Here is a 27384-nt window from a genome sequence, read left to right on the forward strand (position 1 = left end):
TGCAGCTTGTGTTCTTTTTGTGTTCTTGTTGTTTGCTCAAGCTTTTGTACTCACGCGCTCATCTAGGCAACACAGTGGGTACCGTATCACAAAAGTGGGGATTCGGTACATTTGATTATAACATTCAATGGATTCTTATATTATCTGGACATATAATACATATACAAAAAGTACTATATCTTATTGTTTCGATAATATTATTACGAAATAAATCAAAATAATAGGTTAGGTTAGGTTAAAGCAAACTTAAGTAAAACCAAAAAAATGTTGGTACCTTTTTAAACTTATTTAACAGAAAAAAAAAACAAGAAAGGAAGCTAACTTCGGCACGCCGAAGTTTGTATACCCTTGCAGATATTATTTCATTGCATTTTACCTATACTTACTATGTTGAGAGTTTGACAGTTACAGTTTTACATTCCCAGTTTTACATTTTCCCTATACCTACCGATCGGTTTATATGGCAGCTATATGATATAGTTGTCCGATTTTCATAAAATTTATACAAAAATTCTGAACTAATAAAATAAGCTTATATCTCAGAGTAGATAAAAATAGTTTGAAAAACAACGAAGTTATAATTTTTTTTCTATTAATTTCCTGATCGTTCCTATGGCAGCTATATGATATAGTCGTCCGATTTTCATAAAATTTTTACCAAAATTCAAAAATAATAAAAAAAGGGTCATATGTAAAAAATAGTGCACATATGTTGAAAAACAGCTAAGTTATAATTTTTTTTCTAAAAATTTATCGAACATTTGTATGGCAGCTATATGATATAGTCGTCCGATCCGGCCCGTTCCGACATATATAGCAGTGAGAGCATATAGAAGACTATATGCAAAGTTTCATTCAGATAGCTTTTAAACTGAGGGACTAGTTTGCGTAGAAACAGACAGACAGACAGACGGACAGACGGACAGACGGACAGACGGACAGACGGACAGACGGACATGGCTAGATCGACTCGGCTGTTGATGCTGATCAAGAATATATATACTTTATAGGGTCGGAAACGTCTCCTTCACTGCGTTGCAAACTTCTGACTGAAATTATAATACCCTGCAAGGGTATAAAGATTCCCCCATTAAAATTGTGACTAGATCCTTACTTTTAGGGTGTATTACCCCACTGTGGTACATTACCCCACAGCCAGCTCCTACTCTTTCCCTCTCTCTGTATTTTTCTCTCGCCTCTGCCGCTCTCTGTTGGTGGGACTCTCATGTGTGGGGCTGCGTTGGGTCTCGCGAAACTTTTAACCAGTTTAAGTTTACATTCGGGTGATCGCAGACGTGCCCTGGTGAAAAAATCGGAACCATCGGCAAACACAAAGCGCAGCGGAAACGAAGAAAAGAACAGTGGAACGGAACGGAGCCTGGGAGGCAGTGGAGTAAAGTCGTGTCGTCATTGTTGATAGATCCGTACGACTGTGTATAGGTGCCTCTGTGTTGATGTATCGCCGCCGCTATTCCGCCTTTGAGTCGAGCACTCCCCGCGTGGGCGTGCTACCCTCTCCACCGCCGACAGCTATATCTGCAGCAACAGCAACAAAGCCATCCAAATTAAGCGTGCGCTTCGACCCAAATTTACCCAAAGATAATGACAGCAACAACAACCTGAACAGCACTGAAAATGCAAATGCGAATTCGAGTTCGAAAGGCGGACGCAAGGCCCGATCGCTGAGTAACTCGCCGCTGTATGAGCGCAAGAAGCGTTACGGCCATCTGCCGTCGCTCATCTCATCGCAAAACGGACCGACGGCCAGCGCCAACTATCAGCTGTTAAACAGTGCAAATCTTCGCGATTTCGTTGACGGGCAACGCCACTCACAGCACGTAAGCCGGCGCGATGACACCCCGGGCCATATTAGCCATAGCAACGGCGACGTTAGCAATATTGGCCATAACAACATACCAACAAAAACCAAAAGTAAGCCTCTGAAAGATGGCAACAAGTTGAAGGCAACCTTAACGGCGGCCATGTCGTCATCGCTGCTGCGACGCAAGGCACATACCAATCACAGTCAACAGCAGCAACAACAACTTCAGCAACAGCAGCAACTACATCAACAAATGCAACAGTATAAGCAACCGGGGAACAGCAGTCACACAATTGGCAATACTGCCCGCCATTCGCTGGGTCATTCACCTTCTGCCGCCGCCTCAGCCGCCTCCGCCGCTGCTGCAGTGCAGCAGACACTCGTCTATGAGCGACGGCGTGTGAGCAGCGCACACTCCTCACCCCGCCGTACCCAGTCCCCAGTGCATCAGTGCCTACTGATGCGACGGCGCAGCGATTACAGCGTAGAGCAGATCGAGCAGTGGAAACGTCATCAGCAAATGCTGCCTCGATCCGGACGCAAGATCAGTGTGAGTTTTGGTTCGGAGACCACTGAAGACAAAGGAAAACCACAATGAGACTGCGAAGAGTAGAGTCACGACTAGTGCCATGGTGGAGTTTTGATCAACGCATTATTTTTTCCTCGCCTCTCGTTTAGATGAGAGTGCACAGCAATTTATATTTAGTCCAAGTGGGGGATCAATATCTTTCTGAAACTAAGTACATAGGGTGGTATTGCTAGATTACCTAGATATTATTACACAGGAACACAAAATTAAACTTTGTGAAATTTCCACGAACCATTTCTAGTTTTCCATGATATTTGGGTGCTCCTGAGCAAAAGTCCCATACAAAATTATTTTCCATCACCTACAGGTTCCTCGGTATACCTAAGAATACAAAAAACCGATGTTTGCCGACATTTTGAATTACGTGGCCTATATAATTGGACTTACCTTTATTATTTTCGGTAGGACCTACTCTCAATACATCACGGCACTACTAAAAAATAGTCCCAATCGTGGACCATTCCCCATGTCTTTGGAATTCGACGCCAAAGTTGAAACTCCCAAAATTTTCAGCATTTCTGTGATGAAAAAATAGTTCTGAGAATTAAATCTTATATGGAACTAATTTTAAATATTCATTGAATCTATTGTTCATTGTATTCTTTAATTTCGGTTTAAAGCGTTTTCATGAGGACATTTTATTGGGTTTATTAAACGAATAAAACCGCTTTTTTGGTTTGATTATCTACTCCTATTTTCTGTCAAAATTCAAATAAGTCAAGGCAACCTATAGAATGCGAGTAAATATGTATCTTTTTATATATAATATAAATTTAGATTTATATTAAATAAAAAGGTCTTCGCTGGCTACTAAGCTGTCTTAAAAATGTTATGTTCGGAAGACCTTTTTATTTAATATAAATCTAAATTTATATTATATATAAAAAGATACATATTTACTCGCATTCTATAGGTTGCCTTGACTTATTTGAATTTTGACAGAAAATAGGAGTAGATAATCAAACCAAAAAAGCGGTTTTATTCGTTTAATAAACCCAATAAAATGTCCTCATGAAAACGCTTTAAACCGAAATTAAAGAATACAATGAACAATAGATTCAATGAATAGTTAAAATTAGTTCCATATAAGATTTAATTCTCAGAATTATTTTTTCATCACAGAAATGCTGAAAATTTTGGGAGTTTCAACTTTGGCGTCGAATTCCAAAGACATGGGGAATGGTCCACGATTGGGACTATTTTTTAGTAGTGCCGTGATGTATTGAGAGTAGGTCCTACCGAAAATAATAAAGGTAAGTCCAATTATATAGGCCACGTAATTCAAAATGTCGGCAAACATCGGTTTTTTGTATTCTTAGGTATACCGCGGAACCTGTAGGTGATGGAAAATAATTTTGTATGGGACTTTTACTTAGGAGCACCCAAATATCATGGAAAACTTGAAATGGTTCGTGGAAATTTTTGGCTGTGTACCTGTGTTATTAGTTGGATTGGAAGTTAGCTTATTTATTATTTTATCCTATAAGAGTTCAAAACTAAGAGCTCACAAAAATTGTTGTTGTTCTAACAGCTTAGGTTTGTTTAGCGTTAATAACAAAACGTTATTAACGCTTTGGTTAAAGTGACAATCAGAAAAATCACAATGACAAGATATTAAAACTAAACTAAAACTATTAAACTAAACTGAATTTAGTATAAACAAATAGATTTGCAAAAAGACACATTTAAAAATAGAGCCATTTCATTACAATCATACATGAAAGAAGAACTTTGATTTACTTAAATCTTTTTAAATTGTACATTAAGAATTTTTCCCACTGTGCAGACTTTTCTTGACCCCATTAGCTTCTTGATGCCGCAGCGGGAGGCGTCAAGGCGGGGATCGTGAGCGCCAATACAAACGTTTAGGCTAAACCAAAATTGGCTTGTGTACTGAACACTTGTATGTGAGCGTAATTTTTCAATTGCCGTGTGTGATATGGGGCCCCCTCCCAGATTCCCTCGTTTCTCACTAATGTGTCATAATTCCACAATTGCACATTTCAATGTTAATTCAACCCAACTCGAGCGAATGAACGAAATAGTATTTCATTGGAGTCGCCAGAATGGTTTTGTTTTCCTTCGGTTTTATCTGTGATTTCACTTGCTGATTAACAGATAACACGTATGAGAACTATATCAGCGCAATTAAAACTATTATTTACGAACAGTTCCCCCATTGTTTACTGTAGCTATCGTATTATTCTCTTCACCTTCTGCGTTTTCCGCTCAAAAAGATCCTATAATAGTGACCCATATAGAAAATTTTGAATATAAGTGGGCAGCGCGGATGAATACACTTAGCAGCAATTATAATAAAAAGGTGTAAACTATTCTCCAACTAAAATAAGCTGCGCAACACTGTACGTATGTACATTTTTATGACTTATTTCGCTCGCTTATTTTGTTTTGTTAATGATAGCTTACCGCGCTTATGTAACTAACAGTTATTAATAAGGGCTTGTATAGGTGAGGTACGAGTTTAAAAATAAATTTTATTTCTTCTGCGACGATGTTTCAAATTGTCTTTCTCTTTTCTTACCATATGGTAACATTTTGTGAATGAATTACAATTTTATATTAACATATTTTTCTTTTATTTCAGTTACCTGTCGCTGATCCGTTCCTAGAGAAAGTAAATCTATCTGATTTGGGTAAGTTTTCAAACCACCCTCTCAAATGGCGTGCATTTCCACCGTACCCCTTCCCCCTAAGAATATAGAAAAATGTTTAATTTAAATAAATTAGCAAACACACTTGGCATTCGATCAAGAGTCGGCCTCTGATGCCGTTCTGTGGGCACACGACGCTATCGCCAGAACTAATAACAGAAAAACCTGCCAGGGGTATACATATATAGATCGAAGAAGAAGCACACCCATGGAATCGAAGGCATAATTCACGGGGATTATGGCAGGAGGAGGATTTAAGAACAGGAATGGTCCATCCACTTGTTGGCGTGGGCAGTCCAAAATGCGACTTAGAGCATAATCGTTTTGGGCGGTAGATACATACATATGTAGATACATAGTTATCTATATATTCTTTTCTATATCTTTGCTCAGATTGGTAGAGGGAAGATCTTAACGTGGGCTGACCGAACACACCCCCAAGTTTTTATTTGGCTTTTCCGATTTTTCAGATCGGTAGCAATGCTAATTATAAGTTCCAAGTACGCCGGAGATCGCTCGGGGAAAAGAGACGTGAACGTGGTAAATGTGGACAAGCGGATCGAAAGAGCAGGGGGGAGAGGAGAAAAATAGTGCATGTAATTTGTTAGCCATTTCAGACGTTTCATGATCCTCATTAACGTCAATTCCCAACCGATCCGATCCAAACCGTTCTCCCACCAAAGATTATATTCAATTTATAGAATGTAGTGTGCTCTGTGAGAAATTTTCGGATTCGTTTCAGAGATTTCTGCTCTGCTCGGGTGTTTTTCCCAATTTGTATTTTGTTCTATCTGCGAGTATCTTTTGTTTGTTTTTGCGCTTTTTCCTGACGAAAAACTTTTCCGACCCAAGAGCGCGATCGCAAGGGAGAGGGAGAAGAGAACATCAGCACACAGACTGCAGATCAGTTTATGATAAAATTTCGAATCGTTTAGAACGTCGCCAACGAAAGACGGGCAGACGACGAAAATTTCGACGATTTTCCGTGTGTTTTACGGTTTTTCTGTGGAATTATTATTGGCAGCGGAGAAACTTGCCCGCGTTCTCGCACTCTATATGTGTCGCCTAGTCGTCTATATGTGCCGAAGTTCTTGAGTGATTATGCATATTACTTACAAAAGCCAGACAATTGAATTGACCAACTGCCAGGCAGGCGAAGTCGGTTCCTCCTCGAAGGTCTTCTTCGCCTGATTTGGCTCTTAGTCATTTGTCAGGAATTTTCGAATAGCGCCGCGACGCCAAAAGCAACTGAACCGAGACATTGCCTCCTCTCACCTACCTCCTAGTACCTAGTACTTCGCACCCAATGCCACGCACTGTGGAAATGGGTTTGCAATTGTTTTGATCCCTCACAATCACACATATAGCCACAAAGAAATAGAATAATCAACAAAAGCCGACAACACCAAGAAGCATTTCAATTAAATCGTGTAGCCCGTGGCCTGCTGTCAAAAGAATCGCAAAACGTAGTGTTTGAAACAATAACCCATATATACATATGTATGTATATACATACATATATTTATATATAATCCTCTGTATGCAGGCTAATATTTATATACGAATGAAAACCAATCAATACAGAGAGAGAAGGAGAAAGAAAGCGAAGGAATTAACTCTTTATCACTGTTTTCTTAGGCATTCAAGCCCATGCACTTGTTTCCATTTATTAAACAATATTTGAATGTTTACACAGCTTCGGCGGAAATCATATTGCCATTTGCTTTTGGCAGCATATATTTTAAAATTTATTTTATGGTCTTTATTACGTATGTTTACTGCCACCGCTTTCTGTCTGCCGGGTTTCAGTTTCATTTTATACCCAGAATGGATCGATTGTAAATAATATAATGGCCAACTGTAAGGGTATTTAAACTTAGGCGTGTCCAAGGAATGTTGTAAATTTCGATATATATTAGGGATCGTAAGTGTTATAATTTTTACAAAAAAAAAAAAATAATAATAATAATAAAAAATGATTTTTTTTTGTATTTTTCAACTTTTTCTGAAAAATTATTATTTATTTTTTTTTATATATATATAAAAGTTAAATAATAACTGTGATTTTTATTTAAAAAAATTATAATTGAAAATAAAAATTATTTTCCAATTTTTACTTCAAAAATTTTAGAATAATAGTTATTTGTCAATTTTTCTTTTAAAAATTAAAAAAAAAATTGAATCATAATGATTGAGAAAATATATATATAAGGACAGACGAGAATGTCTAGATCGAATTGGCTGTAGATGCTAACCACTATCATTTGCTGAGTTGCAAATATCTGAACAAAATTACAATACTTTCTGTATGAAACCCGCTCTACAAAGAAATAAATCGAAAATATTCTGTTAGCTATAAATAATTTGAAAACGTACAAAAAATGATTTCCAAATGCATTTTTCCCATAGTAAGAAAGCGAATAAAACGTCATAGACATTCGAAATTTTAGTGTTGACCGGTTCGCATTGGTTAATTAATTTCTTGGCACAACTGTCCGTCTCAATATCTGTTGTGTCCGTAAAATGCTGAAAGCGGTCGGTGTGTTGTGTTTGGCTTTCAATTATCAGGCCTCTGACAAGCCAGATCTACTACAATCCATATCATTATATATTTTGTTGTGTGTGGTATTTAATTTTTGATTAACACCTTTTGGACCCGCCTCAATATTTATTTGTTTACATACTGTGCACAGAACCATCTAAATTTTGCCCACCCTCCTCTCTCGGGCTTTCCTATAGTCTCGATGAGAATTGAAACTCAAATAATATTTATTGTTGAACAATTCGGTGAAGCTATTCTGGTGTGTTTGGCGTGCTTGTGGCTGCTTCTGTCGAATTGTCGTACGCTAAATTTATTTTAATTAAAAATGTCTTAATTTAATTTTTCGAAACGAGCGCGCCCAGAAATGTATGGCATTTAATTGCTTGGTAACCCAGTCGATCCACATCGGTGAATATTGTTGTGTCTCTGGGTTCAGTTGCGATCTACATGTGTACATTGTTTCTTCGACCCAACTAGACGCAGTGAGAAGCGCGTAGAGAGGCGCAAGTCTGTCAGCATACTGTTAGTGGCCTGTTAGCTATTTAGTTGCCCAATAGGAGGAGCAAACCAATTAGCAACAAATCGAGTCTCCCAGTTAATTGCTAGCGCTCACAGACCTCAGGCAACACAAGATCAGATCGGTTAGGATCAGATTAGCGTAATGAGACATTGAGGATCCGACGCAGGGCAGCTAAACACGAGTGAAACGCCAGCACTCCGAGAAGCCAGAACGCATGTTACAGTTGCACTTCTATTCGAATCATGCGGGTCGCCTGGTGCTCGGCGGTGGCAGCGGTCGCCCGGCCGACGTCCTTTGTTACCCTTTGGAGAGCATCAAAGAGTTCGAGCAGATCTCTGAGGCCTGGAAGCGTCTGCTAGCCGAGCTGCTCAAGAAAGGTGCCCACTACAGACTCCCCATAATTTGCATTTGAACCACAAAATATCTCTATGACTTGGGCATTGATTATCCCTCACATATCTCTGTTATCCTTTTTTTGCAGAGGAGGACGACTCACAGATCTTCGTGAAGTTCTTTCGCTTTCACAAGTGCTATGATCTGATACCCACCTCCGCCAAATTGGTTGTCTTTGACACGCAGCTGCTCGTAAAGAAGGCCTTCTACGCACTGGTCTACAACGGCGTGCGTGCAGCACCGCTCTGGAATTCAGAAAAGCAGCAGTTTGTGGGCATGCTGACCATCACGGACTTTATCAAGATCCTGCAAATGTATTACAAGTCGCCCAACGCGTCCATGGAGCAGCTGGAGGAGCACAAACTGGACACGTGGCGAAGTGAGTAGTCTATTCGGTAATCCTCTCTAGAACGAAACTGACTGAATTGCCTCCAGGTGTACTGCACAACCAGGTGATGCCATTGGTTAGCATCGGGCCGGATGCCTCCCTCTACGATGCCATCAAAATTCTCATCCACAGCCGCATTCATCGCCTGCCCGTCATCGACCCGGCAACCGGCAATGTCCTCTACATCTTGACACATAAACGCATTCTGAGGTTCCTCTTCCTATACGTAAGTCCTGGCCCCGTTTTTCCCGCCGCTCTACCAGAATATTAAAAGGTCGTTTCCCGTTCAGATTAATGAATTACCAAAGCCCGCTTACATGCAAAGGAGTTTGCGCGAACTGAAGATTGGCACCTACAATAACATCGAGACCGCCGACGAGACGACGAGCATTATCACGGCGCTTAAGAAGTTTGTGGAACGACGCGTCTCGGCGCTACCGCTAGTGGATGCCGAAGGACGGCTTGTCGATATCTATGCAAAGTTTGATGTGATTGTAAGTAGACCACGAAAATTAGTTCGCAAATTCTAATTTTGTGTTAATACATCTTATGTGTTCTCCTGCCATTAGAATCTCGCCGCTGAGAAAACCTACAACGATCTCGATGTGTCCCTGCGCAAGGCCAATGAGCACCGCAACGAATGGTTCGAGGGTGTGCAGAAGTGCAATCTGGATGAGTCGCTTTATACGATCATGGAGCGAATCGTTCGCGCAGAGGTTCATCGCTTGGTGGTGGTCGACGAGCAGCGCAAGGTCATCGGCATCATTTCGCTGTCGGACATCTTGCTCTATCTGGTGCTGAGGCCCAGCGGCGAAGGCGTCGGCGGCTCGGAGAGCTCTTTACGGGCCTCCGATCCCGTTCTCCTGCGCAAGGTGGCCGAAGTGGAGATACCAGCCACAGCGACAACGACAACGCCCCCGCCTCGCAGTCCGTCAGCCGGATCCGGCAATCGCAGCCTGATCGAAGACATACCCGAGGAGGAGCCGACGGCGCCAACGTCCAAGAGCAACGACGCTGACAGTGATAACAACAAGTCCGCCAGTGAGGATAAGGCCAACAACAATCGGCATGAGACGCCGACGGAAGCAACAGCTAATGGTGATAGCGGCAACAGCCCCGTGGAAGTGTCCTTCGCCGATGAGGCGCACGAAGATGATGAAGCCGCCGACCATATCGCGCGCAGCAATTGTGATGATGACCAGGAGGATGAAGAAGAGGTGCTGGCGGAGATAGAGCACAAAAAGGCAACCGCCGCGGCGAGAGTCCCCGAAGAGGACGAGGATGGCCTAAGCAGCGCCGTCTCCACCGCCTCCGCCTTGGGGCAGTCTCTAGCGACGCCCGCGTCGCGAGAGATGGCGCTGGTTAGTGAATAAAGCATTAACTTAAACACAAGCTAAACAGATTCAGCTGCAGCAAGGAAAACAGAAACAGAAACACTAAAGGAAACGGAAACAAATGCTAAAACAATAACTAAGAGAACCCAAAACAACAATAATGATAAAGCAGAGAAAATTATATTTGAATATTACTAGTTGTTAAGGATATATTATTATTACAATTATGAAATATTATGTATTTTACAACAACCAACTAAACGCAAAACAAAAACAAACGCTGTTAACAAAATGTTTATATATACACAACACACACACACAAGAAACCGAAAACAAAACAAATTACATTAGAGTGTCTTTAAATTTTAAACGATGTAATTGATTATTATTATATGATAGTACAGTAAAAGTGAGACATTGCGTTTTATTCAATTTTTTTTCTGGGATTATTATTATTGCATTAAATAGAAAACCCTACCCTATTTAATTTTCCAAATGCAGATTGTTCGTTTTCATTTCCTTTATTGGAATCTTATTAACAACACGTCGTGTTGGGAATTATTTAAATTTTAAAACGTTTTTGTTAAAGGAGGCTTTTAGGTAACCTACTCCTTGCTTTGTGGGAGCATGCTTCTGGGTGGGGTGAAACCAAAAACGGATTTTATCAGTAAACTTTAACGGTATTTGTAGCAAAACATGATTTCAAGAATATAGTGTGTAGAATATCATGAATCGCTTCACTTCGAATGAACGCGCTGAAATAGTGGCTTTACATTGAAAATAGTCGTTCAGTTGTGTTGACTCAAAAAACTCAAAAGAGGCTACATTGATCGGCCATCCAGATCTCCAGATTTCACACCTCAGGACTTCTTTTTGTGGGAATATTTGTAAGGCAAGTTTACGCCAGCAAGCCTCAAACCATTAACGAGCTCATGAAAAATATTCGTGCAATAAATATTGCTATACCACCTGAGATGCTAGAAAAAGTGATGGAAATGCAGCAAAAGGGGCACATATTGTGTATCTTATAAAGGCGGCCACTTGATTGATATTGTTTGCAAAAATTAGTCTGAAGAAATTCTAAAGAACCAAATTAAATAAAAATATCTCATACTTGAAAATATGTTGTTTATTTTCAAAGATATTCAATGTTTACATTCCGACATAAAAGATGGCGCACCCTGTATAAAATCGTTCTATCACCTAAAAATATATTTGATCTGCATTTAAATTTGACGAAATATAAATCTCTTAGCGGACAATTGAATAATTAAATGAGTATTTGTTTTAACTGATTTTTTTGTGGATATCACTGTTTTCGGTGTTCATAATATGACCCTACTATGATCAAATGATTTGATTTGATTCAAATCCCAACCCATATTATTTAAAAATATAAATAATTTCTTGTTGATCTTACTCTTAAAATGAATATTTTATTTTTATGCGATTATTACTCGATTTGAAAATGTACGAAATAGTAGAACATTTGACACAATAAAAGTTAAATCTTGTACTTTGCATATTACAGGAGTATGTATTAACCTTTTATTACATTAAAACAACTCTCTTTTTAAAATTCTTTTTGCGCTTATCCTTATTGTTTAATTTGTAGGTTCAAGAAATTCATATTTGAAATAAATCGTTAATCATGAATTAAGAAAACTTCGGTCGATGTGGCCGACTATGAGATGCCCGGTGCCCAAGGCATTGTGATTCGAATTAAAGGCAACAATTATGTATGAATATAAATTAGTGATAGAAGTTTGGGCCTAATTGGTTCACTTTGCAAAACGTAGTTACAAAAAAAAAACATAAATCTGCAGGAGGTGATGGTGCAAGAGAGTAAAGTTCTTTCAAATTGTTTAAACTTCGTAATTAATTGGGGTTAGGAAATGTGTCAGGCTTACAATCTCCACAAATTTGTAGGGAACACGAAGCAATACCCATTAAAAATGTTCAGGGTTAAATAAGCAAAGTTTTCGAAATGAATCCTTATCAGTTGTAACGGCAACAATTTGAACTGGCGCCAAATACCGATTCAAGTTCTATGTGACTGCCAACTCAGCTGTAGCTGTGTTTGCGCGCCTTTGCGAATGTCTGCTTTACACGTGCAATTGGAAATATTGTTTTTCTTTTGTTTGTGCCCCATAAACAACGAGTGTGCAGTGCATCTCGGCCAGAATGAACCACTTTGAGATCCGGGAGATACCCGGCAAGGGTCGTGCCATGATCGCCACCAAAAACTTTGCGTCCGATGAGGTGATTTTTGAGGAGGAGCCGTTTGTGTCAAAACAGTTCTCGTGGAACGTGGCCTACGGCTATGCCGCCTGCGACCATTGCATGAGACCGCTAGAAACGGTGCTGGAGAATGTGCGTCGCCTAGCCAGCGACCCCAAGGTGGAGGTCCCTCTGCTGGAACACGACCCCACTGCCGCTTGGGTGGGCCAGTTCACCCAGTGCCCCCGCTGCAAAGTGCACTACTGCTCTGAAGACTGCCGCATGGAGGCCTACAAGCGGTACCATCGCGAGGCCTGTATGGGGGCATTCCGCTCTGATGACACGCATCCCATCAACGTGCTCAACGAGACGTGGAAGAAGATGCATTACCCGCCGGAAACGGGCAGCATTATGTTGATCGTGCGCCTGATGGCCCTGTACAAGCAGAGTCCAAAAAAGGAGGAGTTTCTCGAGCAGCTCCAATCCTTTCAAGCATTGATAGTCAATCGCGAGCAGAAGATCTATCACAAGATGCTGGGCGAGAATTTTGAGCAGCAGATGGAGCAGCTCTATAGAGCGTTCTGCAACGCCTTCGCTGGAGAGGAGTTTTCCTTGGTATTCATTCAAATTTAAACAATAACCTTAAAACATTCCTAAAAATGTCCCTTGACTCGTCAGTTCACAACTCCCGATGCCTTCAAAACTCTAATGGGAATTATGGGCACCAATAGCCAGGGAATTGCGACCAGCGTGCTATCACAGTGGGTAACCAAGGTCTCCGAACTGCCGCTGCCGGATGCTGACAAGGCGCAGCTAGACACGGTCATCGATGGACTATACGCCAAGGTGGGAGAATGTAAGTACTAGTAACTTGTTGCGAAAGTGCTCTGCGTAATATTTCCGTTGCCCCTATGTTTAGTTGCTGGCGAATTTCTGAACAACGAAGGCTCCGGACTGTACCTGCTCCAGAGCAAGATCAATCACAGCTGCGTGCCGAATGCCTGCTCCACATTTCCGTACTCAAACGACATTGTGGTGATGAAGACGTTGGTCCCTATCCAGGAGGGCGACGAAATCTGTATCTCCTACCTCGACGAGTGTATGCTAGAGCGGAGCCGTCACTCGAGACACAAGGTCCTGCGCGAAAACTACATATTCGTCTGCCAGTGTCCAAAGTGCCGTGCCCAAGCCTCTGATCCCGATGTGACCAGCGACGAAAGCGAGGACGATGACGAAATGGATGACTACGAAGAAGATGACGACATGAACTAAAATAATTTGCATACCATGTTACTTTCCTTTTTTATTATCATAAAGCGTACCAGAGGATTTGCGTACATATTTAAACTAAGATCACGGATGGCAACTCAATTCAGATCGGAGTCCTCAACATCGTAAATAGTAGATTATTATAGTATATTTTTCAGGATATGCTCCCGAATTCCTGAAAAGACCATCCTAATGTACACACGTACATACATGTGTAAAGTTCACCCTATTCTTTCCTGGAAATTGACGTTATACAACACTAGGCCATCAACAAGCTTTTTTGTAGCGCGATCTCTTGTATTTCAACTGGTTTTGCAAAGTGCGTAGAAAATCGAGCAAATACATATTTGTGTAGTTTTATCCCGGAAGCAGCGAAATATGCCACACCGACTCTCTCTTACCTCATCCGTCCTATCGATCCTGCACAGCGCCTGCGGCTTGTACTTTTACATGAACGAAACTGAGCGCAGGTGCTTTATTCAGGAGGCACCAGATTACACTTTCGTGACTGGTAAGTGCTCGCAACCGACAGAGACCACCACTAACTTCGCACTTTTGCCGGCACAAAGTGAACTACAAAGCAGAAGTGAGGGACCCCCAGCTCTCCAACGGTTTTATGTCCTTGTCCTCCGGCATTGGAATCCATTGGGAGGTGCGGGATAGCGACAAGAAGGTTGTCCTCTCACGCACTTACAACTCGGAGAGTCGCTTTTCATTTACGACTCACTGGCCCGGTGACCACTCCATTTGCCTGCAGTCGAACAGCTCCGCCTTGTTCGAAGGCTCCCTGTTGCGCGTTCATTTGGATATTCGAGCGGGCAAGCCCACCGTGGACTGTGAGAGTGTGACACAGAAGGAGAAGCTGGATCAAATGCAGCTAAAAATTCGGCAACTTCAGAATCAGGCCGAGAAAATCCTCAGAGACCAGAACTACCACCGCTTCCTCGCCGCGCGAATGAATCCATCTACTCTAGGATGGTCTGGTGGTCTATACTCCAGGTCTTAGTCCTCGTTTTCGTCTTTGCACACATTATCCATAATTTAAATAAGCTGTCGTTCTTGCACAAAGCCTTTTGCAGGGTCCTCTGTGAGGAGACATTGGCCAGAGTAAGTGGAGGTGTTTGGTGAGTCGACTAATTGCATCCTTGAATCCAATTAGTTCAAGACGGCAGAGGCTTACAACGCACTTATGGAACTTATTGGAACCGAAGGACAGGGGCTTTCCAACAAGGCCATCTCGCAATGGATAACGCAGTTTTCGGATCAGGAACCAACAAATGAGAATGAGCATATGAATATCAATGAAATGCTTCTAAACCGAGTGAATGAATGTAAGTGAATGCAATCCGTCAGCCAAACTGGTTGCTAAGCATCCTCTTCCCACACAGTTGTTGAAAAGTTCCTGAGAAAGGATTCACAGGCAACAGCAAGAAGTCCCCACTACTACGCTTCCAATGTTAATTTGATGAACCTCCTGGCCAGCACAAATAGGGATCGCAGTGGCCACTTGACCGGCAACACCTTCTTGCTCGTCTGCGAATGCGAAGATTGCAAAGCCAAAGACTCAACGCAGAGTGGGGACCCAGAAAAATCATAAACTCGACTTTCGACGTCTGTCATGTACATTTTTTCGTTTTGTTCTTGTTATTCTATCAACAGGTCGCCCCTAAATATAAAGTAAATATATAAATGGCTAACAAATCTCAGGAGCTACCTTCGGCACCGCCGGCGATTACGGGCGTCAGATTAATTAGGTTATTGCTGCTCTCGGCCAGTTCGGCGATGGAGACGCGGCCGCGCTGCTTAATGAACTTTGCCACCGCGGCCAGTTCCTCCTCTGAAACGTAGATAAACTTGCCGCGATCGTCGATGACACCAGTGATGGTGCCATCAGCCTGCAGCTCCTGGATGCGGTCAATGGCCTGCTGCGTCTTCAGCTTGAAGGAGACTGCCAGGTCCTCTAGAAGGACCACCTTGTTGTTTTTGAGATACTGGATAAAGTCGGCAAGGAGGTTGTCCTTCTCGTCGACGTCGCCCTCCTCAAAGCCCTCTTCTTCAACGCTGAAGGCTGCCTTCATCTTCAGGTACTCCTCGTGCTCCTTTCGCTCACGCTCCTCCTTGGCAAGGCGCTCGGCCTCTATGCGCTTTCGCTCCACCTCCGCCTCGAGATCCTCCTGCTGCTTTCGCTCAGCGTCGTCCTTGGCCTCCTTCGCCTTGCGCTGCTCGCGATCATGTAGCTCCTGCTCCCGCTGCAACCGCTTCTGCTCCTTGGCCTCCATCTTGGCCCGCTTCTTGGCGCCCATTTTCTCATCCAGCACAGCTCCCTGCGGCACGCGCGCTCCATCGGCCTCGGCGTCAGCCTCATTCTCGTTATCCGAGTCTGCATGAGCTGCCTGGGCCGCAGCTCCAGGTGCCGGAGCAGCTGCCGCGGGGGCGTTCTGGCGCAGTCGATTGCGCTGGTTCCTGGCTATTTGGGCACGTCGCGGAACACCCTCCTGTGCACGTTGTGGGACGCCACGTTGTGGGGCGGCTACCCCTGGCTTAGTTTCTATTTGGGGTGAATGGTTAGTCGGATCTCAGAGAAACAATGACATTTCTTTTACCAGCAGCTGCGCCGGCATTTTTCTTTTGGAGGAGGTACAGAGTGATTATCACGACTAGCAGGGCCGTGGCGATCCCCACGAGAATGATCAGGTCCATTATCTCCTAAAAGCACGGATTGCACCCGATGTTTTGGCAAAAATGTTTTGTAAACGTCAACAAAAGTGACACAGCTGCACAGCTGTTGCGACGGCGTTGCCAGGCCAAAGAAATATCGGGCATTCAAACTAGAGAAGATTGCGTGAGGATAAATATCGAAACTGTATGTGGATTACTCACACTTCGGATCATGATACAATTATCATGCTTCGGTTGAAATTTGAACTTTCAAAACTAATTTAAATGTATAAATGTGCTAAGCTGGAGCTGTAATTCATTGTTTTCAGTGCATTCGTATAGGCCGTGAAAAGTCGTAGCCAAATCTTGTCACGCTACCATCTCTATATGCCAAACACTAAATTCGATCTGGCACTTTTCATATGACGTGTCGGCGAGCCTAACTTTGTTAAACTACCATTTGGAAAAGTCACAGCAAATAGCCGAAAATGCGCCATCAGTTCATCTGCCTGGTCCTGGTCATGTGCGCCTTGCACAGCGCCTGCGGCCTGTACTTCCACATATCGGAGACGGAGCGCAAGTGCTTCATCGAGGAGGTTCCCGACGAGACGACGGTGATAGGTAAGCCGCCGCGTACAGAGTGGATTGCCAACTCGAATGGCCAGCTCCGCAACTAATCGGTATTTCTTCTGTTCTCTACAGTGAACTACAAGGTGGAGCTGTACGATCCGCGCTCCAACGGATTCATGCCCTCGTCCCCCGGCATAGGAATGCATGTGGAGGTGCGAGACAGCGATGACAAGATAGTGCTGTCCCGAGTGTACAGCTCCCAGGGCCGCATCTCGTTTACCTCGCACACACCCGGAGAGCACGTCATCTGCATGTACTCCAATAGCACCGCCTGGTTCAGCGGCGCTCAGCTGCGCGTTCATTTGGACATACAGGTGGGCGAGCACGCCATCGACTATGCCAATGTGGCTCAGAAGGAAAAGCTGACGGAGCTGCAACTGCGCATCCGGCAGCTTCTCGACCAGGTAGACCAGATCACCAAGGAGCAGAACTACCAGCGTTATCGCGAGGAGCGCTTCCGCCACACCAGCGAAAGCACCAACTCCCGGGTTCTCTGGTGGTCGCTGGCTCAGACTGTCGTGCTGGTCTGCATGGGTTTCTGGCAGATGCGCCACCTGAAGAGCTTCTTCGAGGCCAAGAAGCTGGTGTGATGTGGTCTGCTTCTCAGCTGCCGCACTGTTCTGTGTTTTTCTCCCCATTTGGCTTCCCCTGGTGAACGTGTGGCAAGAACTGCGAAATTCATCGAAGGATCGATCATCAACAACCAGCCACAAGCCTCGACTCCAAGCACTTCTAGTTTTAATTTCTTGTGCGTAATTTAATAAAAATCAATTGTACAAAAACGGACGACGGTGACTTGGTCCACCCCATCGCCGCAGTCAGCTGAGCCGGGTCCCGTGACTATGTTTGCCTCGCTGAGCTTGTCTTGGGCTTATCAGCAGCCTCCAGACAGATAACCTGTGGCGTCGGCGTTAACTCCCTAGTTTCAAGCTCCGCGCTGTCTGCATTGCGACTGCAACGAACTGCTCCAACTGCCCTTTATCTCGTTCGTCGCTAGTAGCTCGTGGACCGTACTGCTAGGTGGTCGTCAGTCACGGCACAAATCCAACGTCAAACAATAAAGCGCGTTGTGGCGGCAGCCAAATCGACCCACAAAAGCCGCAACTCTGTAACCTGATCCGGACCGAAGCGCTTGTAAGTCAACAGCCCAGGCCTCCTCTCGCTCTCCGATTCAGTTCGTCAACGTCGGACTAGGTGCACGGCTGTGGAAATGTTTCGCGCTACGGAAATCGGCAGCGAAGAAAGTGAGTCTGAGGGCAGATAAGATAAGATCTCCTAGGTAATCCTCCCCCAACCTTCTGTCCATTACATGTGCGCTTATATATAGCCCTGCCCGCTTTGGCGGAATTAACCCAGGGCGAGGGACGGGATCTGGAGTGGGTCAGTTGGAGGGGTGAACAACGAACCCTGCTGAAGAGGCCTCAACGCAGCTCGCTGCCCAATTATGGCTTTGCTCCTCCGCCTATCCGCCTGGAGTACAGATATCCCCGCGCTGTCTTCTTCGTTCTGGCCACCAAGTTTTTTGAGGCTTTTGCTGCCAATGGCATACGCAGTAAGTGTAACAGCCTTAGTACAATTCTTCGGCTTTGTCTCCTCGACGAAAATTCCAAATCCGGCTTATCAGCGCCAGAAACGCAAACACAGGGCGTCTTATTGTGACAGTCAAAAAGTCTGAGATGCACTTTATTAAAGAAATATTTAAGTTGCAAGACATGGAATTGTTCATAACATTATTTTGTATTTGGTAACTCATTATATTATATATTTGTACAAGTATAAAATGGTAACTCTCAAGATACAGCAACCGCGGCCAAAATTTAAAACTCTAAAATCTTTGTTTTTAATATAGTCATATTAAGAAGTGTTGCAATAGATCCACATCGACAAAATCTAGCATATTCTAAAACATATTTAAAAATATTCAGAATTCGAGAAAATGGGATTCTTCATTCTTTTGGTGAAAAATATCATAAATAGGTCTTGTTTTGTTTTGATAAAAACTTTTAAGACAGCGACTTTATGCTTTGCCTTTGGCTTTCTAACATCACTCTAAGAAAGCAAGAGTAGAAATAAAATTGTTCTGTTTTATCTAAATAGTAAAAAAACAACATAAAAGGTCGGTGGTAAAAATGTCGCGTGCGAAAGGGATTAGAAAACTACTCTATATCTTAGTCAGTCCAAATACATAATAATAATATATGCTTAAAACATTCAAAATCAAAACATTAAAATCTTTCATAACGTTTCGCTAAAAACTTGTTTTTGAAGAAGTGAATTCTGTACGGTCACTTGGGAATCACTTACATTTTTGTAATTATCTTGAAATTACAGAGCTATAAGTTTCAAATTTTGTAAAATTAAAATAAAGTCTTGGCCCATGTTTTTTTCAGTTTGAATGAACCAAACATACAGTTTGTCAAGAAATTCTTTGCAAAACGAAAAATTCCCATAAAATTCTGGGTTTAACTGAAAGTTTCTTAACGAACGCAAGAAATTTTTCAACATTTTTTTTTTATAATATGTTAAGGATTAGTTAACATGCAAAACTGGAATATTTCAACTTACAAAATAATACAACTTAAAAAAAATAAGCATTGCAATTATTCAGTTGTCAAATAATTGTTTGCAAATTGCAAACCCTTCGCGGGTTTATACTACTAACTATATTACATATTTTGTTAACATTCGGTATGGAGGCCTTTTGCATCCATTACAGCAAATGTCCCACTTTCAAGGAATTTAAAATTTTGTTGTATTCAAAATCAAATAAAAATAGATTTTAAAGAGGTAAGATATTTATTAAATGTATTTTTTTAAGCATTATTTATAAATTTACCAATTGTTTTTTTTAACATTAATCAATTAGAAATATTTATTTTCAAATTTTAACTCCCATGTTTTATTATATGACTCCGATATAGTAGTTTCCTTCCGCATCTCGCTCTCGCTGCTCATCGTCCCAACGTGGACCGGCGTCCACAGTGATAATTGATTATTTATTTTTATTGTATTATAATATTTTCGCATAATATGACACAGTCTCGATTGCAGCGGCGACCTTCGTTTCATTGCCAAGAAATCGAGATTGATGGCAGCCCGGCGGCTAACCGATTAAGAAATATTTAATTCAATTTCAGCAATACTCGCCCTCTATCTGCGCGACGATCTCAACTTCACGGAGAGCTTCTCCACGGTGGTGCTGCACATCTTCAACTTTTTTGGTCAGTTCTGCCCCATCATTGGCGCGATCCTGGCGGACAGCTACATGGGCAATGTGCGCACAATATCGGCCTTTAGTTTTCTATACGCCTTCGGATGGCTCCTGCTCACTTTGACTTCCCTGCCCAACATGACAGTTTCCTTGGTGTGAGTTATACATTGATGTACATTTCTTTCGTAACATGTGTGTATCCTTTATGTTAGCCTGCTGGTGTCGATCGCCCTGCTTTTCATAGCCGTTGGTAATGGATCCATTCGCGCCTGCATCACCTCGTTGGGAGCTCTGCAGTTTAAGCTACCTGAGCAGGGTACTTCTCTTTCCGAGTATTTCTCTTTCTACTATTTCGTTTACTACTTCGGCATCTTCCTGAGCAAGATAATTCCGCCGCTGGTGCGGGCCAACACGCAGTGCTTCAACAAGACGGAGTGCTACCCAGCCGTATTCGGCACCCTGGGCAGTGCCTTTCTAATGGCCTGGTGTGAGTATCCATTGGTTAATGCACTTTGAATTAAAACCCATCGGTGATGTCAGTTATCTTTCTGGTCGGAAAGTGTTTCTACAAGGCCGAGAAGCTGGCCGAAGACAACATACTCTTTAAGTTCTGTGGCTGTATAAAAACGGGTCTGGTGGAGAAGTGGCGGCGTCGCAGGTCCCCGAAGCGGTCCAGCTACTGGCTCCACAACGCGGTTGGAGCCTATGACGAGAGTTTCGTCAATGATGTATCGCGGGTTTTGAGGGTAAGTTGAGATTCCCTCAGATCTGCTTTCATTAACAAGTGTCACAATCTTCTCCAGATTTCGAAGCTGTTTATCCCGCTGCCCTTTTATTTTGCCCTGCTGGCGCAGCAGGACTCCAGCTGGACCTTCCAAGCCACCCAAATGAACACCACAGTATTGGGCGTGACCATCCAACCGGATCAGGCCAAGGCCGTCGGGCCCATCTTCCTCTTCATGCTCATACCCCTGTGGCAGTACATAACGGTTCCTTTGCTGCGCCGCTACCTAAACTGGGAGCTGCAGCCACTCCACAGTGTGACCGTGGGCGGGATTTTTTCTGCAGGCGCTTTCTTTTGCGCGGGCGCTGTGCAAGAACGCATTATGGTGAGAAATCAACTGTTTCCAGGTCCCTTGCCATTCATCTAGTACATTTTTGTAGAATTCGCCCGTCCAAACGGTCAGCATAGCCTGGCAGTTGCCACAGTTTCTGCTCCTCATGATGGGCGAACTGCTGCTCTCGATTCCGGGCTTACAGTTCGCCTTCACCCAAGCCCCAACAACCATGAAATCTGTGGTTACGGCTGCCTGGTTCCTAAACAATGCCTTCGGGAATTTAGTAGTAGTTCTGGTCACGGAGCTGGCCCTGCTCAGCTCCCAAGTGGCAGAGTACTTCTTCTATGCGGTGGTCATGCTGGTATGCATCATCATATTCGCCCTGTTGGCGTTTGATTATACCCTGCAGGAACGGAAGGGAGGCCTTTATGTTCGGGGCTTGGACAGCGATCCGGAGGATCGGGATGTGCCCAGCACGAGTCGCAGTGACAGCATTTAATCTAGGTGGCTACATTGTCATCACTGGTAATTTATTGAGACACGCACACATGCACACACGCATTAAACTAAAAATAAATATTTAAACACCAAGTTAAGTTAACTGGGTCAGTCAATGATTTTAAACATGTACTGCAGCTCTAGGTGGCAATCATCTGGCAAATCGGTGCAGTGGACAGCGTTCTGCACCTTCGATTTACCGAACTTGGCGCGCAGCGTGTGCGGGCGCAGCAGCTTGGCGATCTCCGGGTCCATCGGGCCACAGAAGTTGCGAAACTCTTTGTGCGCTTGCTTGTCGGGATCCGCGCACGCGATCTCCAGGCACATGCATACCCCGCTGGCCAGCTGCGCCACCATGGGTATGTACTCGGGCAGCACACCGCGGTACACCTCGTAGAACTCCTCGCAGTTAATGCGCGCCATCAGGATCATGCGCATGGCCGTCACCCGGAAGCCGTTGGCCAGAATCTCCGAAACGATGTCGCCCAGCAGACCGTCCTTGATGCTGTGCGGCTTGATGATGGCTAGCGTGGTGTTCTGGAACAGGCACTCCTTGATGATTCTGTGGCTCGACTCGAAGAAGAACCGCAGGTCCATCACCACGTCGTTATCGCTGTCGGAGTAGTAAAACCCGTGGCGGATCTCCTCGCACTCGCAGAGCTCCTCCAGGCCGGGCGGCAGCTTCACAGTGGCCTCCACCTCGGTGCTTTTGTAATTGGCGCAGGCCTTCATGGTCTCGACCACGTTGTCTCCTATTAACTCCAGGCTAATAGCCGGACCAGCCAGCACTTCGTTCATCAGGACACTGGGGTTGGATCGAAGAGTAAATTTAAACCATTCGTGCGCTGTGCTACTCACGAGCTGGAGACGTTTGTCTTGTCCTTGCCGGATAGGAACTGAGTGGCCATCTTGGGTGTGAGATCTACCATCAAGCCTTGGTTTATGTTTATCTTGTTGTCGATCAGCGTCTTTAGAAACTTGCCGAGATGCTTCGTCCACATGCTGTTTTTCAGAAGAACGAAGCCCCTGCAAGGAAATAGGGAGGCAATTATGGGCAAGGCAACGAGGTGGCTGGCGAACCATAGTACCTACTTTTTGCGATATTTGGCAAGGTTGGTTCGCGTAATATCGTCCGCATAATCCACAATGTCGAACTGGCGGCCAAACACATTAATCTTGGATCCGACAAAAAAGTCGCGCTGCGTCAGCTCTGGAATCTTGGTGCGACGCAAGAAGGTTCGCTTGTTGCGCTGGTCAAACTGGCAAGGGATAACGTGTTAGTGGGAGGCTTCTGCGGGCTACTCTGGCCAAGATGACTTACCACCTCGACCGCTTTGTCGGCCACATAGTAAGTGATCAGGAAGGTGCGGATTATGCCTGCTTCCGCGTGGTACCACTCCGCCAAGAAGGCTAGACGACGTTCGTTCGCCGGAATCGCAGCTGGTTTCATCTCGATGCTTGGGCTCTGCTGGCTTTCCGTTCGGTGACTTGACACCGGACTCTAGATTTTCCGAATGGAAACACTTTGACTGCTTCCTACTTTTAAGTGTGCTTCTTCTTCCCCGCGTTTCCACAGCAACAGTGCTGCCAACGCAACCAAACAAGCAATTGTGCGCAAAATTCAAAACTATGTTTTTATTTTTTTATGCTTTCAAAACGCGCGACTTTTCAAAAAATTATTGTGGCGAAACGGCTAAAGTTAACTTAATGAATTAAATACCATATAATAACACAACATTTGAACAATTTTTGATAAATGTTGTATTCCAAACTATTTAGAGGTAGAGAAGTTATATGGAATCTCCCGAGTCGCCTCCAAAAAAAAGTTGGTTAACTGTCCACAAAATCATTCGATCTAGAAAAAGTATACCTCATTCGTTAAAGGATATTTGTCCCGAGGAATTCACAAAGCGTTTTTATTTTTAAAATTTTGTCCCGATTTTTTATCAAAATTTGTAGTCAAAACCCCGATTTTTGACTAAAAAATTAAGTTAATTTGTTAATTTAAAAATATAATAAAATTAAAAATTAAAAAAAGTTCGACGTGAGTATCTGTAGAATTACCTAAAGAACTTATGTTCCAAATTTCAAACTGATTGGTTCAGTAGATTTTGAGTTATCGTGTACACCGATTTTCAAAATGGCATTTTTTAGAAGAGCGCTTTAAACTTTGTGATTCTCATGCATTGAACACCAAACTACCTTCGTTCAACTCTGCACAACTTTGTCAATATCCCTATTATCGATGTAAAACTTGGATACAATATTCTTAAGATATTGAGCCTTTAAAATAAAAAATAAAAACAAATTTAAGAAAAAAAAAATTAAAACCTTACCCCCCCTAAAAAATTAAAAACACAGCCTCGAAAGGAGCACAGAACGACAATCTTCTCTTTTAAAGCGAATCATTGGTCGGTTAGAGTGAATGGTTTATTTTCGATAGCTCAAAAACGGATCTTTTGCAAGCCTTTTATGATTTCTTAGGCTAGAAAATGATATACCATATTTGTTACCAAGCTTTCATGGTCGGGATAAGAGTGTTTCGAGTCAAGGTGTTTTCAGTTATTGTCGGAAGGACTCCTACCTTTATTAGCCCAATATTGCGATTAATCATTTGTACTAGGCTATTACCACAGATATAAAGACAAATGTATGTTATTTAGGGGAACGAGTAATTGAGCAAATTGAGTGAACCTAATATGGAATTTAACTTTGAAAACTCGATCCATTTGAAGCTGTATTTTATACCCTCGCAGGGTATTATAATTTCAGTCAGAAGTTTGCAACGCTATGAATGATTTCCGACCCTATAAATTATATATATTCCTGATCAGCATCAACAGCCGGGTCGATCCATGTCCTTCTGTCCACCTGTCCGTTTTTACGCAAACTAGTCCCTCAGTTTTAAGGCTTCTGAATGAAACTTTGCGTATAATCTTCTATATACTCTCACTGCTATATATGTCGGAACGGATTGGATGACTATATCATATAGCAGCCATAAAATTTATAACTTGGTTGTTTTTCAACATTTTTGAGATATGGCCATTTATATCATTTCAGATTTTCGGTTTTAATTTTGTGAAAATCGGACGACTTTATCATATAGCTGCCATATAAACAGATCGGTAGATGTTGAGAAAATGTAAAGCTGGGAATGCAAAACTGTAACTGTCAAACTGTAAACATAAGTATAGGTAAAATGTAATGATCTGCAAGGGTATACAAACTTCGTCGTGCCGAAGTAAGCTTCCTTTCTTGTTTTACGCTGTAATAGGAAAAAATAATAGAAAAAAGAAAGAAAAAATTGTATATCTAAAATAGAACCATCGGAAATGAAATGATAAATGATTGTTATTTTTCAACTAGTTTGTACGATTCTAAAATATTCTACATTTTATGAAATCGAATAACTCTGTATGAATACAAATATACATATCGGTCTCACAAACATTACTAGCCGGAAGTCAGCTTCCTTTCTTGTTAAAAATGTAGGTCACTTTTGGGTTTTTAGTTTTGTTTTATTGAAATTTCCTTTATTTACAGGAAACAAAAATAATAAATTGCAATCAGATTTTGCAATGAATTGGTTGTAGCTTTCCTCCGGTTGTTAATTTCTAGCGTAAACTTATGTGTTTCCCTTGTCGGCGCTAATTCATCTTGTTCCTTGTGTTATTTCTTGTTAACATTGCTCCCCTGAATACGTATATTCATCTAAATTAAATGTGGTTTTCTTTTCGATTGGAATAGTGTATTATGTACGCATGCGTGTGCGGATGTTTTGATGGGCGATGTGGCTGGGTGATTTTTTCTTGAGAGTGCGTGGGAGAAGGAGTGATTGTGTTCGTGTTGACTTAATGGTACAAGCGCCTCGGCCAACGCTACGACTACGCCAAAGTGCTAAACACCGTTTAAGCAGCTGGCTTCTTCTTGTCGCCCTCGCCGCCCTCCTCCTCGTCCTCGTCATTCTGCGATAGGCTGGGGATGTTGTCATCCGAATCCTCTTCCTCGTCGTCGACATTGAAGTCGTCGAACTTGTTGTTCCAGTCGCCGCCAGGGCTGTTCAGGAAATTGCCAAACATGCCGTTGTCCTTGGCATCACCACCTGCGGAACAAAGCAACACCCGAAGTTGGTTCATTCAATAGTAAAAGCGGCGACTCCCAAACTCACCCTCCTCATCGTCGGATTCATCGCGCCACTTGGCAAAGTTGGCTTTCAGGAAATGCAATTTGGTCTTATCCGTGGTCAGGGAGGACCAGTAGGGGCCAGTCGCCTTCTTGGGTATTGTGAATTCTAGGCATCGGCCAATATTCTTGCTGGTCACCTTCTCGGGATCCACCTCATGCAGAAAGTTTAGTGTGACCTCGTACTTCTTCGACGCATCCAGCACATTGACGCCCTTGAAGGTGAAGCTGTTTTCCGTTACTCTGCGAGGCACAGTTCGGATTAATGGATTAGCGGTTCAGTTCGGAATCAAAAGCAATTACCAGCTGCACTTACTTGTGTTCGATGTCCTTGCACTCCACATCAATAATGACGTAGACCAAGTCATTGCGCTGAGCCCAGGAAACTGGAGGCGGAATTGAGCTGAAACGAGTGCATCATTAGGTAAACACAAACAGACTACCACTCGAGGTGTAGGGTGCTGTCCGGCTGGTAGGGTGTGCGGTTGTTATGGCAGCCCGCGCCGAATTTTCTGGAAGCCCGCTTGACAGGCCAAGACCTATGCAAATGCCGATGGCTACCATTTGCATATATGTACGATTCGACCGGCCGAAAGTCCATGCCGAAAATCCATCAAGCCAGACATAACCTCAAATGCTGCTTCCCCGATTTGGCCCACAATTATCGCAATGCAGATGCGCACGGGACACGCCCACCACCAACGCACCGCCACGACCCTCGTCGGCCATGCGGAGCTCCTTCAGCACGGAACGGATCTTTCGTAGCCAGCGCTCAGCTAGGCAGTCGAAAATGGACGCCGCTGCCACCGCCAGAAAGCACGCGATGCACAGAGAAGCCACAAAAAGAAGTCCCGGTCAGAGCCGGGAATGGGGCCGGACCAGCAGACTTTACTTACCCTGCTGCCGACATTATGTTGCTACTTGCGAAACGCTGCTTAACAGTTTACGGAGCCGGGGCACTACTGACTGACAGCCTGTTTTCGTTACAAAAAAGGCAAATCGGCTGAATAAAAATTGTCATGCACAAAAACTGAGCAGAGTGTGGCCGTTTTTAATTTTCTGGAGATTCCACAAAGTTCAACCAAAGGGCCTAAGAAATTCGCACGATTCCGACCCGACGTTAACTGGTCACACAGCGTTTTGATTAATAGTAATTTTTTGCAACTGGAATATAAATTGACGTTTTTTTACGCTTTGTATGCTAATCAACTTTCCGCAATAACTCAGACTCTGAACAGCCGCATCTGGGATGATGATGTGATTTTAGCGAGTATTAACATGGTTCCGATGTCCGGTGGGGCAACTGCACACGACTGGTTCTAGCTAGTTCCGAACATTTCGCCATCCCTAAAGCACAGTACAGAAGGAAAAAAACTGTTTATTTTGAAGTTTGAG

General features: G+C 43.2%; 7 protein-coding genes and 1 pseudogene across 13 annotated transcripts in view; 5 read left to right on the forward strand and 3 right to left on the reverse strand.

The window, feature by feature from the left end:
• SNF4Agamma (SNF4/AMP-activated protein kinase gamma subunit) overlaps positions 1 to 10673 on the forward strand; it is an 83993-nt gene extending 73320 nt beyond the window's left edge. For 4 of the 6 annotated variants that reach the window (XM_017178866.3, XM_017178865.3, XM_017178872.3 and 1 more), the window contains 5 exons: positions 5017 to 5065; positions 8627 to 8917; positions 8974 to 9152; positions 9217 to 9420; positions 9496 to 10673. In XM_017178866.3, the coding sequence (XP_017034355.3) occupies positions 5017 to 5065; positions 8627 to 8917; positions 8974 to 9152; positions 9217 to 9420; positions 9496 to 10299 (1527 nt within the window). In that variant the 3' untranslated portion in view covers positions 10300 to 10673. Of the gene's footprint in view, positions 1 to 1297; positions 2373 to 5016; positions 5066 to 8344; positions 8523 to 8626; positions 8918 to 8973; positions 9153 to 9216; positions 9421 to 9495 lie in introns of those variants that run through there. The other 2 variants (XM_017178871.3, XM_070287198.1) reach the window with 2 other exon arrangements.
• Positions 10674 to 12348: 1675 nt separating this feature from the next.
• Smyd5 (SET and MYND domain containing, class 5) lies at positions 12349 to 13831 on the forward strand. Its single transcript, XM_017178894.2, has 3 exons — positions 12349 to 13095; positions 13159 to 13336; positions 13400 to 13831. The coding sequence occupies exons 1-3, from the start codon at positions 12445 to 12447 to the stop codon at positions 13750 to 13752; spliced, it is 1182 nt and encodes a 393-aa protein (XP_017034383.1). The 5' UTR covers positions 12349 to 12444; the 3' UTR covers positions 13753 to 13831.
• Positions 13832 to 13926: 95 nt separating this feature from the next.
• LOC108083194 (transmembrane emp24 domain-containing protein eca-like) lies at positions 13927 to 15346 on the forward strand (annotated as a pseudogene).
• Positions 15347 to 15370: 24 nt separating this feature from the next.
• Ddrgk1 (DDRGK domain containing 1) lies at positions 15371 to 16558 on the reverse strand. Its single transcript, XM_017178899.3, has 2 exons — positions 16353 to 16558; positions 15371 to 16297 (listed from the first exon to the last, which is right to left on the reverse strand). The coding sequence occupies exons 1-2, from the start codon at positions 16447 to 16449 to the stop codon at positions 15453 to 15455; spliced, it is 942 nt and encodes a 313-aa protein (XP_017034388.1). The 5' UTR covers positions 16450 to 16558; the 3' UTR covers positions 15371 to 15452.
• A 243-nt stretch (positions 16559 to 16801) lies between these two features.
• On the forward strand, positions 16802 to 17823 carry LOC108083197 (transmembrane p24 trafficking protein eclair). The gene is made up of 2 exons (XM_017178900.2): positions 16802 to 17028; positions 17110 to 17823. The coding sequence occupies exons 1-2, from the start codon at positions 16896 to 16898 to the stop codon at positions 17625 to 17627; spliced, it is 651 nt and encodes a 216-aa protein (XP_017034389.1). The 5' UTR covers positions 16802 to 16895; the 3' UTR covers positions 17628 to 17823.
• A 147-nt stretch (positions 17824 to 17970) lies between these two features.
• LOC108083191 (peptide transporter family 1) lies at positions 17971 to 21907 on the forward strand. Of its 2 annotated transcripts, XM_017178893.3 has the most exons (7): positions 17971 to 18281; positions 18365 to 18589; positions 20175 to 20403; positions 20461 to 20735; positions 20789 to 20994; positions 21052 to 21357; positions 21413 to 21907. In XM_017178893.3, the coding sequence occupies exons 1-7, from the start codon at positions 18248 to 18250 to the stop codon at positions 21803 to 21805; spliced, it is 1668 nt and encodes a 555-aa protein (XP_017034382.1). In that variant the 5' UTR covers positions 17971 to 18247; the 3' UTR covers positions 21806 to 21907. The 2 variants fall into 2 exon arrangements, with proteins under 2 accessions (XP_017034382.1, XP_070143615.1); XM_070287514.1 differs by lacking the exons at positions 17971 to 18281; positions 18365 to 18589 and adding an exon at positions 19405 to 19523.
• Positions 21816 to 23345, reverse strand: nmdyn-D7 (nucleoside diphosphate kinase homolog 7). The gene is made up of 4 exons (XM_017178895.3): positions 23126 to 23345; positions 22897 to 23063; positions 22663 to 22830; positions 21816 to 22609 (listed from the first exon to the last, which is right to left on the reverse strand). Exons 1-4 carry the CDS (start codon positions 23252 to 23254, stop codon positions 21913 to 21915), a joined length of 1161 nt encoding a protein of 386 aa, XP_017034384.1. The 5' UTR covers positions 23255 to 23345; the 3' UTR covers positions 21816 to 21912.
• A 1959-nt stretch (positions 23346 to 25304) lies between these two features.
• On the reverse strand, positions 25305 to 27045 carry p23. The gene is made up of 4 exons (XM_017178938.3): positions 26886 to 27045; positions 26306 to 26392; positions 25976 to 26232; positions 25305 to 25909 (listed from the first exon to the last, which is right to left on the reverse strand). Exons 1-4 carry the CDS (start codon positions 26897 to 26899, stop codon positions 25716 to 25718), a joined length of 552 nt encoding a protein of 183 aa, XP_017034427.1. The 5' UTR covers positions 26900 to 27045; the 3' UTR covers positions 25305 to 25715.
• Positions 27046 to 27384: the final 339 nt, after the last annotated feature.

Source organism: Drosophila kikkawai, chromosome 3R (assembly GCF_030179895.1).
Source record: "Drosophila kikkawai strain 14028-0561.14 chromosome 3R, DkikHiC1v2, whole genome shotgun sequence".
Taxonomy (NCBI): Eukaryota; Metazoa; Arthropoda; class Insecta; order Diptera; family Drosophilidae; genus Drosophila; species Drosophila kikkawai.

Excerpts from the sequence above, each read along its gene's own strand:
- LOC108083197 (XM_017178900.2), top strand. The coding sequence starts at position 16,896 with ATGCGCCATCAGTTCATCTGCCTGGTCCTGGTCATGTGCGCCTTGCAC. Across the intron at positions 17,029-17,109 it reads CGACGAGACGACGGTGATAG|TGAACTACAAGGTGGAGCTG; the intron begins GTAAGCCGCCGC and ends TGTTCTCTACAG.
- nmdyn-D7 (XM_017178895.3), bottom strand. The coding sequence starts at position 23,254 with ATGAAACCAGCTGCGATTCCGGCGAACGAACGTCGTCTAGCCTTCTTG. Across the intron at positions 23,064-23,125 it reads CCGACAAAGCGGTCGAGGTG|TTTGACCAGCGCAACAAGCG; the intron begins GTAAGTCATCTT and ends ATCCCTTGCCAG. Across the intron at positions 22,831-22,896 it reads CTTGCCAAATATCGCAAAAA|GGGCTTCGTTCTTCTGAAAA; the intron begins GTAGGTACTATG and ends ATTTCCTTGCAG.
- Ddrgk1 (XM_017178899.3), bottom strand. The coding sequence starts at position 16,449 with ATGGACCTGATCATTCTCGTGGGGATCGCCACGGCCCTGCTAGTCGTG. Across the intron at positions 16,298-16,352 it reads AAATGCCGGCGCAGCTGCTG|AAACTAAGCCAGGGGTAGCC; the intron begins GTAAAAGAAATG and ends CACCCCAAATAG.
- Smyd5 (XM_017178894.2), top strand. The coding sequence starts at position 12,445 with ATGAACCACTTTGAGATCCGGGAGATACCCGGCAAGGGTCGTGCCATG. Across the intron at positions 13,096-13,158 it reads CTGGAGAGGAGTTTTCCTTG|TTCACAACTCCCGATGCCTT; the intron begins GTATTCATTCAA and ends TTGACTCGTCAG. Across the intron at positions 13,337-13,399 it reads ATACGCCAAGGTGGGAGAAT|TTGCTGGCGAATTTCTGAAC; the intron begins GTAAGTACTAGT and ends CCCTATGTTTAG.
- p23 (XM_017178938.3), bottom strand. Across the intron at positions 26,233-26,305 it reads TGCAAGGACATCGAACACAA|AGTAACGGAAAACAGCTTCA; the intron begins GTAAGTGCAGCT and ends TGTGCCTCGCAG. Across the intron at positions 25,910-25,975 it reads TGAATCCGACGATGAGGAGG|GTGGTGATGCCAAGGACAAC; the intron begins GTGAGTTTGGGA and ends TTTGTTCCGCAG.
- LOC108083191 (XM_017178893.3), top strand. The coding sequence starts at position 18,248 with ATGTTTCGCGCTACGGAAATCGGCAGCGAAGAAA. Across the intron at positions 18,282-18,364 it reads GGAAATCGGCAGCGAAGAAA|CCCTGCCCGCTTTGGCGGAA; the intron begins GTGAGTCTGAGG and ends GCTTATATATAG. Across the intron at positions 20,736-20,788 it reads TGCCTTTCTAATGGCCTGGT|TTATCTTTCTGGTCGGAAAG; the intron begins GTGAGTATCCAT and ends CGGTGATGTCAG.